This window comes from Calypte anna, chromosome 1 (genome assembly GCF_003957555.1).
Source record: "Calypte anna isolate BGI_N300 chromosome 1, bCalAnn1_v1.p, whole genome shotgun sequence".
Lineage (NCBI taxonomy): Eukaryota > Metazoa > Chordata > Aves > Apodiformes > Trochilidae > Calypte > Calypte anna.
In genome coordinates, this window is record NC_044244.1 from 19,855,404 (window position 1) to 19,874,829 (window position 19,426).

General features: G+C 40.3%; 1 protein-coding gene across 3 annotated transcripts in view; it reads left to right on the forward strand.

Moving 5' to 3' along the window:
• TRABD (TraB domain containing) overlaps positions 1-13,042 on the forward strand; it is a 33,689-nt gene extending 20,647 nt beyond the window's left edge. For 2 of the 3 annotated variants that reach the window (XM_030469078.1, XM_030469077.1), the window contains 5 exons: positions 982-1,092; positions 2,428-2,567; positions 4,788-4,960; positions 7,515-7,626; positions 9,753-10,091. In XM_030469078.1, coding sequence (XP_030324938.1) covers positions 982-1,092; positions 2,428-2,567; positions 4,788-4,960; positions 7,515-7,626; positions 9,753-9,930 — 714 coding nt within the window. In that variant the 3' untranslated portion in view covers positions 9,931-10,091. Of the gene's footprint in view, positions 1-981; positions 1,093-2,427; positions 2,568-4,787; positions 4,961-7,514; positions 7,627-9,752 lie in introns of all 3 variants that reach the window. The other variant, XM_030469076.1, reaches the window with a different exon arrangement.
• The last annotated feature ends 6,384 nt before the right edge of the window (positions 13,043-19,426 follow it).

The window sequence follows — 19,426 nt, forward strand, 5'->3', positions numbered from 1 at the left end:
GGAAATTAACCTTTGGCAAGGGAAGATGGAAGGCCCTTTTTGGGAGCTGTGTGGGCTGATACCAAGTTGGAGGAGATGTGTGACCGTGGTGCAGGTTATGTCTGGGGATGGGTAATCCTCAGCACTGAGTCTTGATTGTAAGAATAACTGGTTGAAGATGTCCAGAAGTGGACAAAAGAAGCAGTTTGAATGGATTTATTTGAGGTGTTCTTTCAGCCTTTTTGTAAAATGATTGGGAAGGGCAATTTTGCGTAAGTATATATAGGATAATTTTTTCCTTTTTTTAAAAAAAGAGTCTTGATTTCTAGATCTCAGTTAAAAAATACTGAACTGCAAGGAGAGGCCTTCAGTCTGCTTGTGGGAGTGAGTCATACTCAAGGATTTTTTCTGAGGACATGTGTGCTGCAGTACTGCACAACAATTTCTTGCACAATACTGGATTCTCAGTGTTTCTGTGTTTGTTACCCAGTGCACAGCATAGTGTTTCCTAGGATTGTGGATGTGTTTATGATGGGACCACAACTGTTTCCCTTTCAATATCTCCATAGCGTGGCATTCACTACACATTCAGTGAAATATACTCTGGTGGTCCCTTTTTTTCTCTAACCAGATAGATCAAGAAAAATTAAATGCACAATGTGAACTGTTTTACCATTCAGTTATTCAGGCACTTTGTTCAAGCAGGTAGAGTACATATAGACTGAAGTTTGGATGCCCTCCTTTCTTTTCTTAACTCTGCCATGCATTTTTGTTGAATGATAGAATATTTTGGTCACTCACTGAAGTGAAAAGCTACTTTACAATTGATACAAGCTGAAATAAGAGCTTTGTAGGGAATTGGGTCTAAAAGGTAGCTACAGTTCTGCTTCTTCACAAAAGTAATGTGTTTTTTGTCACTATGAACAGTACGTTCTTCTTCTGAGGAAGCCATATAGCTTGTTGACTTTTTTTTTTAATATGTTTTTCTCCTTCTTCTTCCAGAATGGAGTCATGTCCGGATTGATGCAGATGCTGCTGCTGAAGGTTTCTGCTCACATCACAGAACAGCTGGGAATGGCCCCTGGAGGAGAATTCAGGGAGGCTTTCAAAGAGGTGCGAACTTGAGAATGGTGTTTCTGAGGTCAAATCAGTGGCCTTTTGTCAAATTAAATAAAATTTGTTACTGACTCAAAAAGAGCTCTGTGAGAAGCAGTAGGAATCATCTTGGGCTTCAGAACGTACTTGAAGGTACAGAGGGTTGTAGCCCTGAATGGCATGAAAGCAACTCTAAAAAAATGCTTCAAGTAAGGGTTTTTCTTAGTAATGTTTCTGATGGCATTTATTTTAATTACTAATTGATTTATTTTGTTCCTGCTAAGTAACTACTCTTAAATTCTGGATATGGATCCTGTTACTGCTGACAGTGTGTCAGGGTTTCAGGCTGGGAAAACCAACTCTAAAGCATTAGTGATATCTAAGAAAGATTGTTTGGGAAACTGAAATATCTGTCTGTATGACCAGTCATATCTGGTCTTTTAACATTCCTGTTTGTACTACTGCCAGCTGTGATACTGGGAAGTAAATTGTAGCTGGACCTATATTCGTGTCACACCTACTCTTTATTTGTCTTGGTGTCACCTTGCAAAATAGATCTTGCTGTTTCATGTAAACTAGTAAGGGAATCTGAGGCTACATAGCTGTTAAAGAATCTGAAAAAAATTTTGGTTTTAGCCTTAAAAATTAAAAACTGCTTCAAGGATTATTTTCCTGAGTATTCAGATTAGAGTGAAACATTTTAAGTGGGAAGTAAATTATATATATACACACACACACGCTCACACACACACTAGCTCTGTTGTTTGAAATATTAAACAGATATGGTTGGGTTTTTTCCTTCAGGTGTGTAGGAAAGAATTTTCTAGAAATTTTGGACTGTGCCAAAATCTGTCAGTCTAAGCTAAAGCAAAGTGTCATCTCACTTTGTCATGTGGTATCTGGCACTGCCTCTTGTTTCATAAGCTTCTTCTTAAAAAGGTTTTACCATGACAAACTGATAGGTTAGTGATCCTGACAAATCCTAGGTAAAAGCAAAATGACCCCAGTTATTTCAGCCTAGACTTTGTTCAGCCCCAGGTAAATACAGAGCCCCATCTGTTCACCTCGAGTAGCCATAAGAAGGAGCTTTCTGTTTAACTAAACATAACCTGGTGAGTAAGGCATTACAACCTAATGTTTCTACTGCAATATACCTGCTGTGTTTTGTAGCTGACGTATTCCTTTATGAAACACTATTTTGGAAATTTTATTTACTGCAAAGCCAAAATATTTTTGATGGTGAAGTATGAGGCTGTTTTCCACTTTCTAAAGTTACCCTGTATAACACAGTAAAACAAGCTTTTTGTACTGTGCTGCAGTATGAAATGTTGACTAGTGATTTGTATCTTTCAGGCCAGTAAAGTACCTTTCTGTAAATTCCATCTTGGAGACCGACCCATCCCTGTTACATTTAAGAGAGCAATTGCTGCACTTTCTTTCTGGCAAAAAGTAAAACTTGCTTGGGGTCTTTGCTTCTTATCTGACCCAATCAGGTATGAATAAGTATCTCATATATTTACTGGGGTGAATTGTTTAATGATTCAGTTCTGCTTTAGTACAGAAGTCTAACCAAACTAGAAGTCCTTGGTACCCGGTCTGTAAAACTTGAAATTAGGGAGAAAGTAAATATGCACAATACCTTGCAATAATCCATATTTTTTAAGATAACTGGCTTTCTGATCTTGTTCCAGCTTTTTCTTTAATTTTTTTTGATACATTGCTTCCAGGTGAACTGAAAGATTTTGTACTGAGGAATTCCTAGTGTACTTAAGAAGGGAAAAAAAAGTTTATTTTTATGCTGGAAATAAAATATTTCCCACTGTCATTTGTAGCTATTCTAAAGAGAAGAGAGTAGGGCCTCAACATATTAATTTATACTTCCATCAGAGTTGCAAAGACTTGGGCTTGCTGTGCTCAATTGCATCTGGATTGGGGCAGCTTGAAAATTGAATTTGCTGTCTAAGCAGGTTTTTGGAACAAAAGAAAATCTTTTGAAGTCTGGGCAACATGACTTCATTATTACTGCCTTTGTAAAAGGACAGTGTTAGGAACTTTTGCCTTATGGTAATGCTTCTCAGACAGCTATTCTCTTGCTCAATTTGGGTTCCTCTGCTCTTCAGAGACATCCCTGTGCCAAATTTGCGTCTTCTTTCCACAAGTAGATGTTTGATACCTTGCTTGAACTGGGTAAGAGAGATGTGCAGCTGTCATCCTAAATTCAGTCTGTTCTTACAAGGCTCACAGTGGTGAGAGATTTACCAGAAAGGGGTTCTCTATGCACGTGGTCCCTGAATCTCAGTGCCTTCCCCATACCTCATTAGGGGAGCTCTGCACAACTCATGAAGTGATCTATGGCATTTTCTTCCAGGCTTTCAAAATTGGGCCAGGACTCAAACTGTGCTTGGCACAGTCAAACCTTCTGTTTTCCAGTTATAGCATTTGCTCAATTGTCATTTCCTGTAAATAATTTCTGTTACATTAATCTGTGAAATGAGTTTGACCTTCTTTCAATCCATTAACTACAGTCCATGAGCTTAGTAAGTTTTCCTACTACTGTAATACTATCATGGAACTATTTGCAGGCTTTTGGGAGACATTGCAGGAAATATTTCTCTGCTGTTTCTCCCATTTTTTTAATAATCATTAAGAACATTCTGATTTTCAACTGCATTCTTAAGATAACTGTGTTATATGCACACTAGCTTCCCACTGGAGCTTGAACATAACATCTCAGTTTTTGTTGTACAATTGATGGATCTGCTATGTTGATTTTTTAAAAATAACATGTGGTTTGGGGTTGAAAAGGGAAGGTGTTTGTAATGGGGAAGTTATTGGGGTATTATGCACCCAGCCATCAACATGAGATTCTGTGGAAAACAGAGTAATAATTCAACATCAGATTTCTGTTAGTCTCATGTTTCTATGAGCTGGTGAAAGCTTGCAATGCATTTCTGCTCTTGATTGTCCTGTTGACATTTTTAGTGCTCTTTTGATCTTGAAAACTTAAGAAAGCATCTTTGGCATCATTCTTCTGTAGACAGTGGTGCAAAACCAAATTATTCTGTTGCCACAGTCTATGACTATGCCGCAGCCTATGACTATAACACAGCTGGGAGAGCAAACAGAAGTTTTTAACAGCACCTATAAAAAAATATAAAAGCTCATTACATTTATTCCTACAGTTCATATTTATTCCCTGCCCATTTCCTATTGTTCTGTTCAGGTAGTTGATTTATAACTTTGACTTCCCTGCTGAAGACCTGTAATAAACACTAGGAACCTGCAGAATTCTTTCCATCCCCTCAGCCAGCACCTGTGCTTTTTTTGTTCCTTAAATAGAGCCTCTGTGTTCAGTGATCAGATCTGCTTCCTCAGGAGTGTTCTGTGTTGTCTCTTCTAAGCTTAGGAATAGGCACAGAAAGTGGGGCACCATGGTAACTATTTCCTTTGAAGCCCTTTTGCTCAGTTGAGGGAGCTGCCAGCTTTCAAACTGGGGTGAAAATCCAGGCAACTGACCTCTCTCCTTTCCCTCACTGTAGAGGAACTGTTAGGTATCTGGTTTTACAGGTTTAGGGAGTCAGATTTGTTTTGGGGGAGGAGAACTGTAGCGTGTTTGTCATAATGTGGATAATACCCATTTGTCTTCATTCATTGACTTTTCTGTGTGGGCTTTAAAACATAACAGATATTGAGAAAACTTGCCTTTCTTTCAGTAAAGATGACGTGGAGAAATGCAAACAGAAGGATTTACTGGAGCAGATGATGGCAGAAATGATTGGAGAGTTTCCTGACCTTCATCGAACGATTGTCTCAGAACGAGATATTTACCTGACCTACATGCTGAAGCAAGCAGCAAAGCAGATAGAGCTACCTCGAGCTTCAGAAAGTAATATTGTAATCAGCAAGGTGTTCTTTGTGTACTGGTCCAAAGTTCAGTTCTTCTCTGGAAAGCTGGGATGTTCTGTTCATGTGTGCCACATTTCACTTTAGATCACAGTGCTTAAGAGATTAAAAAGGGGTAATACTCTTATGTTGCAGCCACCTATCAAAATAAAGAATTTTTGTAGAGTAGACTTCAAATCATTAATCCTTTATCATTATGCTGTTTAAAACTGGAAAATACATATTAGCCTGACAGTTTTTTCCAAAAGGCAGTCAGCTGGTATTGCAGCATAGCACAGGACAGTCTTGACTTACATTGCCTGTCTCATTTCCACCTTGTTACCAGCTTCATTGTCATTACTAGCTCCTCAGGACCATGTCCCTTGCTTGAAACTTGTGATTCTGCATGTTTCAGTATGGTATAGACATAAAGCATGATTACATTTGTTTAGCCTTTGGAAGTATTTTGCTGCTCTATGTGTTCAGAATTCCCTTCCTATATACAAGCACACTGAGGTATATGTTACCTCTTATTTGCTGTGTTAAGATACTGTTTGTAATCACTTCAGTGCAGACCTCTAGGGTACTGTCTTATGATTTAAAAAACAGCAAGGGGATTGCACTTGTTTCTTGTATCTCCCATATCTAATATTACCTCAATGCTGCCTTCATCAAATTTGTCCAAACATAAAAGTATTTCCTATTAGCTCAGTTCATATGGCTGAAAGAGGCACAGATGCTTTCAATTACTTGGTCCATAGAGCAAGCTGAAAATTCAGTTTTATTGTTCATCCTGGCTGGATCATGAGCGACAAGAGGAATTGTTTAGCAATTCCCCTGCCCTTTTTTTTTCCCTCTACCCTCTTAAAAGCTCAATTTCTGGATCACTGATTTAGTGGATGCCTGCAAAACTGGAAAGGGTTTATATGCATTATGAAGGACTTAAAATAGAAGATGGGACAATATAAGACAGGAATGTGAGGGTCCACCTGACTGACAGTTATGTGTCAGTCTCTTAGTTAACAAGAGACAATGCCAGAGATAGTTTTGTTTAGAAGCTGTGCATTTATATTATATACATATAATCTATTTTATGCATTTGTCCTCATGAGAGGCAAAAAGAAAAAAAAAAGGGGAAGTAAAATTTACTTAGGACTCAAAATACAGAACCCCACAACTGAAGTGAGCAGAAATAGGGCATCATCACCATTGTCCAAGTCATTTGCTAATGTAGATAAATTCCTGGAGGCTATTTGATACTGGCCTGATATATTCCTAAATGAAGTCTGATTTGTTCCTGGCCTTTGTTTAACAATTTGCTTGGGTAAACTCTTCCAAAGATCTTGCAAATGAAACTTTCACACTTAGTTTTTCATTCTGTCTTTACGCCATACAAAATACTCTGAGAGAGAGGGATAAAAGCTCCTTTCTAAATGTCAGGGTGGGCTTTAAACATTACTAGTGTCATCTTTGAATCCTGCCCAGAAGCAGACAGGAACATAGAGGGGGAGGCTGGAGGGCTGTGGATGTGCTGTGGAAAGCCCATTTTGCTGAGATGCTGTGTTCTGCCTCTGCTGTAGCTCTGTTGCAGCTCCCACAAAAGGCAACCCTGGAACAGGCTGATGAAATGCAAGTCAAAAGAAACAATTTTGGAAATGTGTATAATCTAGTATTTTCAGTACAGTTCTGTTTCCTTTTCAGGGAGGAGGGAAGGAGAGGCTGCTTTTCTTTTGCTTTTTCCTGGAAAAATCCAGAGTGGATATTTATAGCAAGGCAGTGGAACTCAGACTTTGTATTTATGTATAATTTTCCCCATAGGAAAGCAGCCTAATCACTATTACTTAGAAAATACCCCGTGAATTATTTTAACTGTGGTGTGGCACCATTTTTTTGTTGGGGGAGAGGAAAAAAAAACTTTCAGAAGCAATATTTTGACTTCCACTGGGAATTAGGGAATGTGTATGGTAGATGGGAGGTGATGGTTAGAGCTGGTAGATGTTGCAGTAGTCTTAACAGGGAGCAGGCAGCTGCTGCAGATGAAGGGTGTGGGTCTTGCTGTCTGTTAACAGGCACCTTGGGTGTGGTGCCAAGCACTGTTCTCTAATGGAACATTCTGCTTGGTAGCCCAGATCTTGTCACAATTGGGATGTGTGGCAGCTACCACTGTCCAGAGTGGTGGAGAAAGCTCTGTGTTCAGGGGACAGTGAAGCCCAGGGCTGTTCCTGACAAGTGGTACAAAAACATGACCCATACAGGAAGGAATCAGTTTAGCTTTCATCTGCTGAGCTTCTCTTCCTGGGGCTGCAGTATGATCCCTGGCCAGGTCTGTTTACTTGGACAAACATTTCCTGAAAATCCAGAAGCCATGCTGATTTTCATACTTTGAACATAAGAGGCAATAGGTGAAGTGTTAGCTTTTAGTATGTAATAGGCTTTTAACACCTAGCAGTAAGAGTCCTGACCTCTTGAAAAATCCTTTTGTAATCTCTCATATTACCAATTTATAGCTTGAAATTGTTTTGCTAATGTGTTCCTTTGTTTCTATCTGTCTTTCTCAGCTGAACCTAGAAAATACATCCCAGCTGTTGTAGTTGGTGTTGTTGGGATGGGCCATGTACCTGGAATTGAAAAGAACTGGAACTCTGACTTAAACATCCAGGAAATAATGAGGTAACATTTATCCTTTTATACATGTTGATGTAACAACTTCTCTTGCTAAAAGCAGCAATTATTGATTTGAGGTTTGGTTGATTGGTTTTGCTCTGTTTTGAAGAAACATCACTACTGTTATCGCTGCCCTGACAGCTCACTAATTTGCTGTGCAGTGCTTGTAGTTTGACTACAGCAAAGGAAAAGAAAATATCAAAGGAAGCAAGTAAATAGTTGGATATCGAGGGAAGTAGAGATGATAAGAAGCCCTTGCCTAGAAAGAAAATTCACTGATCCATGGTTAAGGCTTCTAAAATGAGAACTCAAATGAGGTCTATAGAAGATGGTGAAAACAAAACCAGGCTTCCAGTATAACTTAGGTAAATATAAATTGTTAGATTCCAGAGTTTTGTTGTGTCAGGACACTGCTAGCTGTGGCAATCTTATTATCATAATTGCCCATAGCCTATTTTTAACTTTGTATGTAGAAGTAATGATATGTTTTAATGCCTATACCTAAATATGGGCTAATTTAAGCCACGTATCTGGTGAACTCTCCCTCTGAAGTACCTATTAAAATAGGTATGCACACTTTGTAAAGGAAGGAATTGAAGAACCAAAGTTCTTCGCTACCATAGCTCAGACTATGAGTATCCTATAAATAGCCACAAGGGTCAGGACTTTAGAAATGTAGAAGAGATTATTGTATGACCTGGCAGTACTGTTCCATGGTGTTTAGGATACTAGAGCCTTTCAAATATCAGCACTTTATTCCTACTTTATATAAGCACCTCACCCATCTGAAGTATGATTTAGAGATTTCTGGTGTCTGGATCCAAGAAGGCAACATATAGAAGCCCCACCTAGCCATGTATGTCTTTTTCAAGGCTAATCTTTGCCTGAAGACACAAATTACATTGTACACAAACCATATTCCTCTGCACCCTGGCAAATGACCTGTAAAATGAGATTGCCCAAATCCATATAACTTAGGTTAATGTGGGTTATTTTGTTGACATTACAGAACTGAACAGCCAAAAGCCTGACCACAAGTCTTCAAATTTACATGGAATGTCTTTTCATCAAAGTTTAGGTTCTTTGGCTTTTCTTTACCATGCCAGTGCTATACCTTAAGTGGAATGGTTGCAGGTATCTTTCATTAAAAAATAAGATTGCATTAAATTGTGGCACCTTTGAAACAACATGCAGAGATCCCTCTGTTGCCTGTGAGAGGGTGATCTGAGTTGCAGTGAAGGCAGGGGTGCCTGGCCAGCTGAGCAGAGCCTCTTAATGAAGATGCAGGGTCTGCATGTGGCTGTGCTTTCAAAGACAGCTTTATTTTGAAGGTAATATTAACTGTTTACTATACATTAAATTAATAAGACTGCTTGAAGGCAGGGATAGACCTCATGTGTCTGTTGGCCTCTGCCCTTCTGCTTCCATGTGGCCAGTGCAGAGACTTCCAAGTGGCTCTGGGAGATCTTAAAGCCAGCAATAGCTGACAAACTGCAGACAGCTTCATGCAAAGCTTCTCTGATTTGTCCACACTGTCTTCTGTAGAGCTTTGGAGGCCAAGAGTGCAGCAAGAGCTTGGTCTCCAGGTGCTCATGCTGGGCTGGTCAGTCCTGCCTGGCTCCAGACTTACCCCTTCTGGCTGGGCAAACCTGGCCAGGCCCTGACACGATTTTTCCAGAATTTCCAAGCTCTGTTTTTCTCCATTACCCTGAATGACAGTAAGATCACTGTACAGGTATTGCCCTTGGACTGTGTCCTGTCTTTCTTCTGACTTTTGTCTCTGTGAAAATATATTCATAGTGATACTGTAAAAAATTTGATAAACAGTATTACATTACAGTATTATTCAGGAAGTCTTGTCTTGCTTATTTTCTTAAGGTGGTGGGCAAGTCAAAGTCTATAGCCATTAGGAGTGGCATAGATAAAAAAAGCTTTTTCTACTTGTTCTTGTTACTACTTAATTCAGTTGTAGCTCTTGAACATGAAAGAATGTTGTTTGCTCATGACACATCTGTTACCTGAAAGTCTCCTGTACTAGAAGGGGGAAGGGAACAGAATCTTCGTTTTGATTGGAAAATGCCTGTGTTTTCCAGCTAGCAGGTGTTAATATGGTTTTCTATCTTTTGCTTCAGTGTGCCTCCTCCATCAGCTTCAAGTAAGGTTTTCAAATTTGTCATAAAAGCAACAGTTTTTGGACTGATGGGATATGGCTGCTACCGAATAGGCCAAAGGACGGTTCAGTTCTTTCTCTCGATGCCAGCAGCACAGAGCTATCTTCAGAAGCTGACAGAAATAAGGTCTCATCATTGAACATCAAGTGGAGGCACTGTGGGAAGAAGGTGGCTGAAAAAGGGTGATAGAGGCAACAGATGTGAACTGTACTGAAAGAAGAATGAGGATTCTAGGCAGAGAGTTTGTTGAACAAAGCTGAATTGCTGTATAATAGAAGATATGATACTAAAATTACACCAGCTATGAGCTAATATGAATAGGTTTGATTCCTGGTAAGTGTGTTGCATGAAACTACATGATTCCAGAATGAGGTAAAAGAAATACGTGTGCAAATATGTATATTATATATATGCATACTTTATATATGATATATATTATTGATGATGCAGTACAGACAGCTTAAAGAGTGTATGTTCATGACTTTTCCAGAGGAACAGAACAACACAGAGTAACCTAGTTGGCTGCATCTGCTCCAAAGTTCAGGGACACTTGAATCAATTCTTTGCTTTTTTTTTTTTTTTTTTTTTTGGCCTAGGGATAATAATACCTAGTGGGTGTTTATGGTGCCAGACACTTTTACGTGTAATTTAGAATTCTCAATGTGTGTTTTCTACTTAAAACATTTAGGCTTTTTTTAAACTGAAGAGCTTTCAAAAAATTTCAGAATTGTACAGGCTGTCATACGTACACTGCTCAAATTTTTTACAAGCCTTACTGAAGAACAGGAACGTTGCCTTTAGATTGCATCCCTTGCTACCACCACCACCAGTTGAATTGTCTTTTCTCCTGCATACAGAAGGTATAGCCACACCATCAGAATGCAGTGTGGTTTGTGTCAGATGTTTACAGAACACTCTGTTCCTCTAGATTAGCTTATTTAAACTGTATTATTTAGCCAAATCCTAATGGATTCAGTATTGTAAATTTAAGAGACTAGAACTACTGTACAATTTACTTTTGTTTCTCAGACCTTTCATTTACTGGGACAAGAAGTCTGGAATTGATAGTACCTGCCCCTCATTTTTGATACATGAAAGTATTTTATTTATCAATGTAATTTCTCAGTGGATGAATATTTTAATCTATTTAATAGAAAAGCAATGTTCAATTTAGCTTTTCAAATTAGCTGTAGTATTTGGATTACCTGCTATTTATACATAGAATTATGGGTGCTTCAGACTGCTGTGATTTTCTCTCTTAATTATCCAGGACTGCCATCATCGAGATACTTGTTTCTTTTTTTCTTTTTCCTTTTTTTTTTTTTTTTTTTTTTTAAACCCTAAGTTCATATTTCATAGGAATTTTAGGTACCTTTTATACAGTATTTTCAATGACTGTAAAGTGCCCTCTGCAATCAGCTAGTCCCAGTTCAGCAACCCAGATAACTGTATCTGTCATATCAAAGTTTTAACCTGATGTATTTGAATAGAAGAGTCCCACTTGCTCCTCGGGCTCGCATGCAGTTGCTTGTCACTTAAAGTGAAATTTCTGTTTCCATTAATTTCTGGGAATGAAACACAGGAACCAGTGTGTGAGGCAGAAGGAGGAATAGGTGATGTTTTGTGCTTCTTTGTTGGTTGTTGGTTGCTTCAACAAAAAACAACAAACCACTTTTAGTAGGATATGTTTCCAAAGTATTGTGTTGGAAGTCCTTTTGTACAGTCTATTGTTTCCTGGAAGTATGTACATGTATCTTCCGTGCAGTGTTGTCTTTTTCAAGCTTTTCAAATGAAATTAAGGATCTAATGCTCCTCTTTGTGATGGCATTGACTTTGCTGGAAGCTGGTCTGTCCATGCAACCTGATGCTTTTCTGCCTTGCACTTTGAAAATTCTGAGTCCCAGTGCAGCAAATCATTTTAGTGCATGTTTATCTTTAAACCTAATAAATCTGACCCCATCCTGCAGAGTTCTTCAGATGATGCTAGGTGCTTCTGGATCTGGGCCTTACAGCAGTTGTGCAGGGAATAAACCTTAGCAAATAAGAATGGCAGCAATTCTTGGACACAAAGTGAAAACAATAATACAGACTATGGCAGAGGCAGGTCCTTTTATTTTCTGTCTACTAGTGCTTAAGAATCCACCAGCTGTCTCTATCAAGAAGAAAAGCAGTATTTGTAAACATTTTGTAGAAGACTAGAGTGGCTGCCTGAATTTTGATTCCTGATTTTTTGGTAAAGGTTTAATGTTGTTTACAATTAAGAAGTCGTATTTGAATAATTCTGTTACGTTTTATGTACATTTTTAAAATATGAAAGCAAAAGCTTAAGCTCATTCTTCTCCTGGCTTTATTGACATACCAAAATACTGTTTTGCTGATTGTTCTTTTGAGAATTTTTAGCTGGTAGAATTCAATATATTGAAGTTTTGCTTTAAGTTATCTACAGATTTTTGAGGTATCTGCAGATATTCTAAAAGCTCTGTAGATCTTTGATATCTGTGCTCAGGTAATTTTACACAAAAAAATAAAAAAAAACCAACAATAAAAAAAAAAACAAAACACAAACAAATCTAAGGTAAATTTTAGATACGAGCCTTAAACTTGGGTGGGACTAATGCTAAATGATTGTCATGGAGCATTCTTGCAGACTTAATGTTTTATGCTTTTTAGCCAGAATTGATTACCGTGTAAATTGTCCATTCATTATTCAGTTATTCTCTGGAGTTAATACTTTAAGTTTATTGTTTCACTGTCTTTTTACAAAGCATATCAGTACATTCTTAAAGAAGCCTGTTTGTGGACAGACAATTTGCAATTTATCTTCCCACTATTGCAAGTTGGCAGATCATACGCATGCACTGTTCACTCAGTGGCACTGGAAAGCCTGGTGAATTTGCAGAGCCAACAGTCCTATGAATTCATACATGAATGCTCAGTGCTGTGTTCAATGTGTTGTACTCTTTATGTAACATAATCTGTGGCTTAGGCCCATCCTTTTCTGTTCTAGTCAGTCCTTTCAGTGTTAACAGCATCCTGGAAAATTTAAATATATGTTGAATTGTCCCAGCCCCACCTCAACCTTATGAAGCCATATTGTATTTTTTTTTGTGACATGTACATCTGTTTCATGCATTTGTACATGTGATGTAAATTTGAAGTATTTTTAACAATGTGTGCCTTTACTCTAAAGTGATTTAAAGTAAACAGCAGTATGTTCTATGATATAAAAAAATAAAATATTTTAACCATCATTTCCGTTGAAGGCATTTATTTTCCAGTTAATCAGTAATTTTATTGAGAATTCTGGTTAGCTAGAGCTAGCACATGATAATTTCACCAGCTAACTCATGTTTCTGAACAAGAAAGTCAGTTGGAGTAAATGCCTCCCACTGAAGGGCATCTGAGTGTAATGCTGAAGTAGGGAAACTAATTTACCTACCATATGCACTTGGTTAAGAGAGGAAGGGGTGAGTTTCCCTGGTCTACTTAACATGCAGGGAGACATTTTTCAATGTGAGAACCTGAATTCAGGGTCCAGAGTTAAGCATGGGGAGTGGACTTGTTGCTTTTCTTGTGATGTCACTCTAGTGCTCAGTTGTGCTAAGGAGCTGATGGCCTTAGTCCCAGTCCAGCAAAAAGCTCAAAACACTGGCCTAACATCAGGTACAGTCACTTGTGCTTAAAGTACTGCCCTCTGTGTGGGAATTAAAGACCCTTTAAGTGGAAAAGGTGTTGAATTGGCAAAAAAAGAGCTCAATCTCTCAAATTGAGGCAGGTAAATCAATGTGACCGTTACTTAAAAAATAAAATAGAAAAAAATAGCTATTAATGAAAAGATCGTGTTTTCATACTGAGAGTAAGTATATATCATATGCTCTATGCCATACAGATAATGTAGTGGCTAAATAGTTTACTAATGGTATACTTTGTGAGTCAGCAATCTATATATTTTGGTTGTACATGGGTAAAGAAAGGTTTGCTTGTGCAGTCCCATTGTCCTCGATCAGGCAAAGTTCCCTTAGGTTCCATTTGGAACTGTGTCTACAAAGAAGTGCTGGGTAAACATGTAAGTAGAGGGGAAAATTAAAAAAGGCACTTCAATACTGTAGTCAAATGCTGCCCACAGGACTGGCAGATGACATTTTTCTGCACAGCACCTGAGCTACCAGGTGCTGCTCAGTCAGGCAGCTGCAGTTTGCACGCCCGTGGCACAGAAGGCAGCAGCTTCCTGAGTCTTGTTTGCCAGTGTTACTTGCATACCACCAGCCTAGGTCATATTTATGATGTCTTTTCTATACTGAATGCTGAACCAAATTTTAAAAAATTATATTTTTAGGTGGGTTAATACTGCCTAGATTTTCACTGGAAGCTGTTTCTCTGTGTATGTTGTAAACCATCTAAAAGGCACTGAGAAATACCAAGTTATCTCAGTGTCAGGAGTAGTGGGAACTACACATGGAACACCTTGTTACTTGTGTAATGCCGAGATATTCATGTACATATTTTCCTGTTTCTTTCTAAAACTCAAATAAACTTCAACTTTAGACTTGAGTTTTTTGAGGTTGATTTATTGCAGCAGAAAAATCACTTTTCCAGTTCTGACTGACTGACAGACTTGCGTGTGGTGCTGCATCCTTTCAGTTGGCTGTGGAAATACGCATGGAAGACGCAAATGCAGGACACAAAAAGCTCTAAAGATATACAGCTAAAACTGGCCTGCTGACTGTTCAAGTGAAAAAATGCAACTGCTGTGCGTATCACCGCAGCATCAGGTCTTTTGGGTCTGACTGTGAAGGGGATGGGGAATGCCTGGAGCAGCTGTCCTGTTCAGCAGGTCCTAGCTGAAAAGGCAGGCAGGGAGGCTCTTGTTATTCTCTGCTGTGGCTTTGCCTTCTGCCAGCGATGGAGCAAATGAAGCTTTTGATATTCTAGGGAGGTGACAGCAGCAAAGATGGGGCTGGCCTTACCCTCATCCCAGTTAGGGAGAAAGGTAGCAGCTGAGAGCATGTGTGCTCTCCATCACAAGGCTGTGCCCTTGGGTCCTACTGCCCAACTCTAGCTCAGTGCCCAGAGCTGCTGTGGAACAAGGTGAGGAACTGTTCACTTTTACTTGTTTGATGTTTTGTTCATTTAAGTACAGTGCAGAGAGGCTCCAGTGGTGTTAGTTTGAGGGGAGGAAAGACACAAGCTACCACTTTTCACACTGTCCTCATCCAAGATACTTGGTGCCAATGCATCAAGACTGATGTATGAGGGAAACCGGAAAAAGATCAGATTTTTTTTAAAGATAAAACTCATTTATACACTTTTCGTTAAAATAGGTTGTCTCCTCACAGCTAAATGACATTCTTTCAGTGGTAAAGTGTCCCTGCTTTTGACTACAGCGGTGCTTCACAAACTGAGCAAAGTAATTAAGAGTGATGTTTTGATTAGAGCATGGGGGTTATTAATGCACTGTGTGTCTGCAGCAACTGGCCTGTGCTCCTGCCAGCTCCAGGCATACTTTGCCCAGTCCCTGGAGTTGTGTGTGGCCGATGCTGACAGACCTGCTCACTGTTTGGGTTCTGGGTGGGCACCCTCTGCCAGTGAGTATCTTCTCTCCACCCCCTGCACCTCCCTCCCTGGTTCCATCCCGGTGTTCTCTCTCACCTCCTAGTGACCAGAGTTCTGTTTTACTTTGCCTGCTGACTTAGCAGGAAAATGCAAGCAATAGCAGTGATTTAGTGCCATCTACTGACTTTAGATGATTTACCTGGTATGTCTGGTTTTAAGTGGATGTGCCCAAGCCTGTCAGAGGAAAGCTTGTGGCAGTAGCACTCCCGTGTTATGGACCACAGTGCTGTGCCTGTGTCAAGGTATGGCTCCCCCTTCAGACATGTTACCTGAGACACACTGTTTATTGACTGGTGAACACACTATGAGGAAACCAGCAAAACTGTGGGAGAATCAGTGGATAACACACAGATTAATGTAATCCAAGTATTGCCATTTATTGTGAGCAGCAGTAGCCCTTTTAAACACAGGCAGGCAGATAACAAGAATACATTTTGCCAATTGGTACAACACATCTTTCCTACTCCACAGTGCATTATCTGAGGGGTTAAGTACAACTCCTTATGTGTTGTCTGTGAGATGATTTCCCAGCCTGTTATTCTTCTCTTCTACTGCCAACTCCCTTATCTTTTGCACATAGCTGATCTTTCAGTAACCTTGCAGCTGGGCCTCAAGGCCCTTAGCTCACTCTGGCTAATGCTAGTCAGGATTGCTCACACGTCTGTTTTCTTCCAAAAACTCTCCCAACACAAAACAAAAATAATTAATAACCTAAGTACAATACTACTGATCAAGCTACATATTTATGCAAACCAAAAAGCACAGCTACAAAGTTACAAGCTCGCAGTCTCAGATTTACAAAGTCTTACACACGGCCAGCCCTCAATGACAGTTCTGTAAGTGCCAAGGAGCAGGTTTGTCCCCCCCTATGCCATGAGGTACAGCCAGAGACCTGATGAAGTGAATCGAGCAGGTTCTCAGGCAATGCCCTGCAGCCTCCCTGTGAGCCTGTGGGTCAGCACTGCTACTGGCTGTAGACATCCACACTCCCACCATCAGCAGGAGCCTTCTGGTTTTCTTTGGTGGACTTCATACCTCATCCTTCATGGTTCACCAGCTTTTTGGCATCTCCTCTCCTTCATCCAAATACCTTCCCAATAAACAACCTAAACCCCAATTACTTCCCCCCCCCCATTGGTCCTGGTTTTGCTACAGCCAGATCAAACTGTGGCATTTATGATGCCATCACCCAGGCAGTTGCAACTTTTCATGGTGCTGCTGGCAGATACCCACTGTGTATGACCCCTGAGGACTCTGCTGTGGTTGTCCCATTTGGCTTAGTTTACTTCTCTCAGTTACTAGACACAACTGTTCTACCCTAGCCTTGATCACCATGGAAGCTGAGGAAGTGCTAGCAGGTCCTTATCTGGCAGTTTACATGGCAGAGGGCAGCAGCAGAGGGACACTTCTCATCCTTGTGCCAGCACTGCTGAGGCCTCAGTTCTGAGGGACTGTGTGCTCCAGCAGGACCTCTTGCTCACAAGCCACCCCCTGGTCTGCCTGGCCTCCTCCAAGGACATTCAGACCACTCTGGATGCTTGTAAACTCAATCCCTTCTGTCTGAAAGCCACCACAACTGTTGGGCTAGCAATGTATGTAAGATGTTCAACTGGGCATGTAAACACACTCTTTCCTTTGAAACAAGCAAAGCATATATAGCATGGAAAAACAACACAACTATTGTAATGAATACTAAGTACAGGATTAAGTGCATTAAGTGCTGCAGAGCAGTAGCTTTTGGAAACTAACCCAAGGGTATGTCATACCAACAATGTCCAGTTCACAATTTCAGTCTCCAGTTCCGGCAGTTCCTTACTCACCAAGGTGGTGCTCAGGTTTGCAACTTGTTATCCAGTCCCCAGTTTCCTGGGTCCCTTCTCTATGCTGTCGTGTCGTCTGAACATCCCAGCAAGGCCCCTCAGCTTCCAGGCAGACATCATTAGTTCCTCACTCTGGAACAAAACCCTGCTCTTGAGAACAGGGAAATGAATGTAGACTGCCAACAGGTGCAATGCCACATCTTTGGTCTTCTCCTGGAGCCACAGTGGTCACGTATCCTCCTGCTGGAGGTGATGCTACAGGTGGACACACAGCCTGCACTGTTACCAAACACCACCAGAGTTCCCATAGTGACTTTTTCCACTGATGTGTGACAGCATCTTCCCGTGGTCCACAATTGATTATGCAGAACTAGTTTAATTTAGTAGTCCATTTGCAACAGCAGTTGATGAAAGTTCCCTCGTAGTATGTGGTATCTTTATTGTATTACTCAGAAGAACCAAGTTAATCCATCTGAAAAAGCTGATTTAATAACTAAAAACTGAGCTTGAGTACAATAGATATATTACTGAATTTAATCCCTTATAGGTTTTTTGGGTTTTGTTACCATGGTGGTTGCTTTTGCCACATCCCACATTTGGTTATCCCGGGTAGGTTATCATTGCTGTTGCATCAAACAACAGTCTGAAGTTTGTTAACCATTTAAATTATATATGATTTAAAATTGCTGCCATTTTCATAGAATGGATCACAGAATGGCTGAGGTTGAAAGGAACCTCTTGAGATAATCTGGGCTAACCCCTGCTCAAGCAGGGTCACCTACAACCAGGACTGTTGCCCAGGACTGTCTCCAGCTAGCTTTTGAGTATTCCCAAGGATGGAGACTGCAATCATGAAACACACAGCACAAGTACATACAGTTCACAAGCTTGATGTAGTCTAGAATAGTTCATGTCTCACATTATCATTCCCCATCTCTTTCCCCATCAGAGGATTAATATGGATACTGTCCTACAGGGCGGATACTTGTAGATGGTGATTTTAGTTTTGGATATGCTCGGTGGCCAAAACTAAATCTGCACCATCTGAACAGGATGAACACTCCCAGGGGTCACAGGACTAACTGAACGTAGATTTATAGTTCACAGAACGGTTTGGGTTGGAAGGGACCTTCAAAGATCATCTAGTCCAACCCCCAAGGTTGCAAGGGGTTTTCACCATCCACATACTCCACACCCCTGGACTTGCAGACACATTTTTAAAGTAGGAATTTTAAATTATAATCTATTCAGCTTTCATTATGCCCCCTGAGCCTCCTCATAACCTTTCTGTGCCTCAGTACCATTTGGGTACTAAGACAGGAAGTTGGGGGGGTCTCCAGCTGGAACTACTTGGTATTCATTTACTACCCTTGTTCCTGTTTTACTTTTAGATTGGAACTTCACTGACCTGGGGGACTCCCATGATCACTTCACTTTCAGGGTCAGCAGCACACAAGAGCTTTCCCTTAGACCCTTGAACTCAGAAAGGATATTCCCAGAATGTTTGCCACTACCCTCATCCCACCTCCCCCCTCCCATCCCTTTTAGCAGAATTATCCACCCATCCAGTTTACCTTCTCCTACCCACAATCAGACTTTTACTTCTTTTCCCCTCATTTCTCCCCTTCCCACTCCCAATATCCAGACAGATTTAGCCAGAAATGAAGGAACCTGATAATCTACTAACATTGTCACTGATCCTGTAGCAATTAAGAAAGTAACTTCCCACCTTCCCTTCAACAGATGTTGTATCTCCATCAGGCTCTTCTCCTTGAACACCAGGTTAATCCCCCCCCGACTGGGGTTGGAACTGCTAATCTTTAAGTTCCCCTAAGGGTGGGTATAGCTTTCTCTTTGGGACTGGGGGAGGAGCTGATGGAGTCATTTGATTCAGTTTTTCCCAAATCTCTTCTTGATTCATCCCTTTTTCCTGAAGGATTTTCTTCATTTTGGCAAGTAAAACTCCTGTGGGCTGACTATCCAGCTCTCTTTCATTCACCCCCTCGTTTATTAAATATCTCCAAATTGTCCCTCTAGGAATGTACTTCCTCCCCTTTATCCCCATCCCATCCTTCTTCACCATCTGTTTCCCTTTGGGTCCAATCAGGGTCTCCATGTTCTCCAAGGTAGCTATGCATTCACCAAGGGGGCGGCCAATTAAAGTAGACCCCAGGCTGATAAAAAAACCCTTGTGCAGCTCAG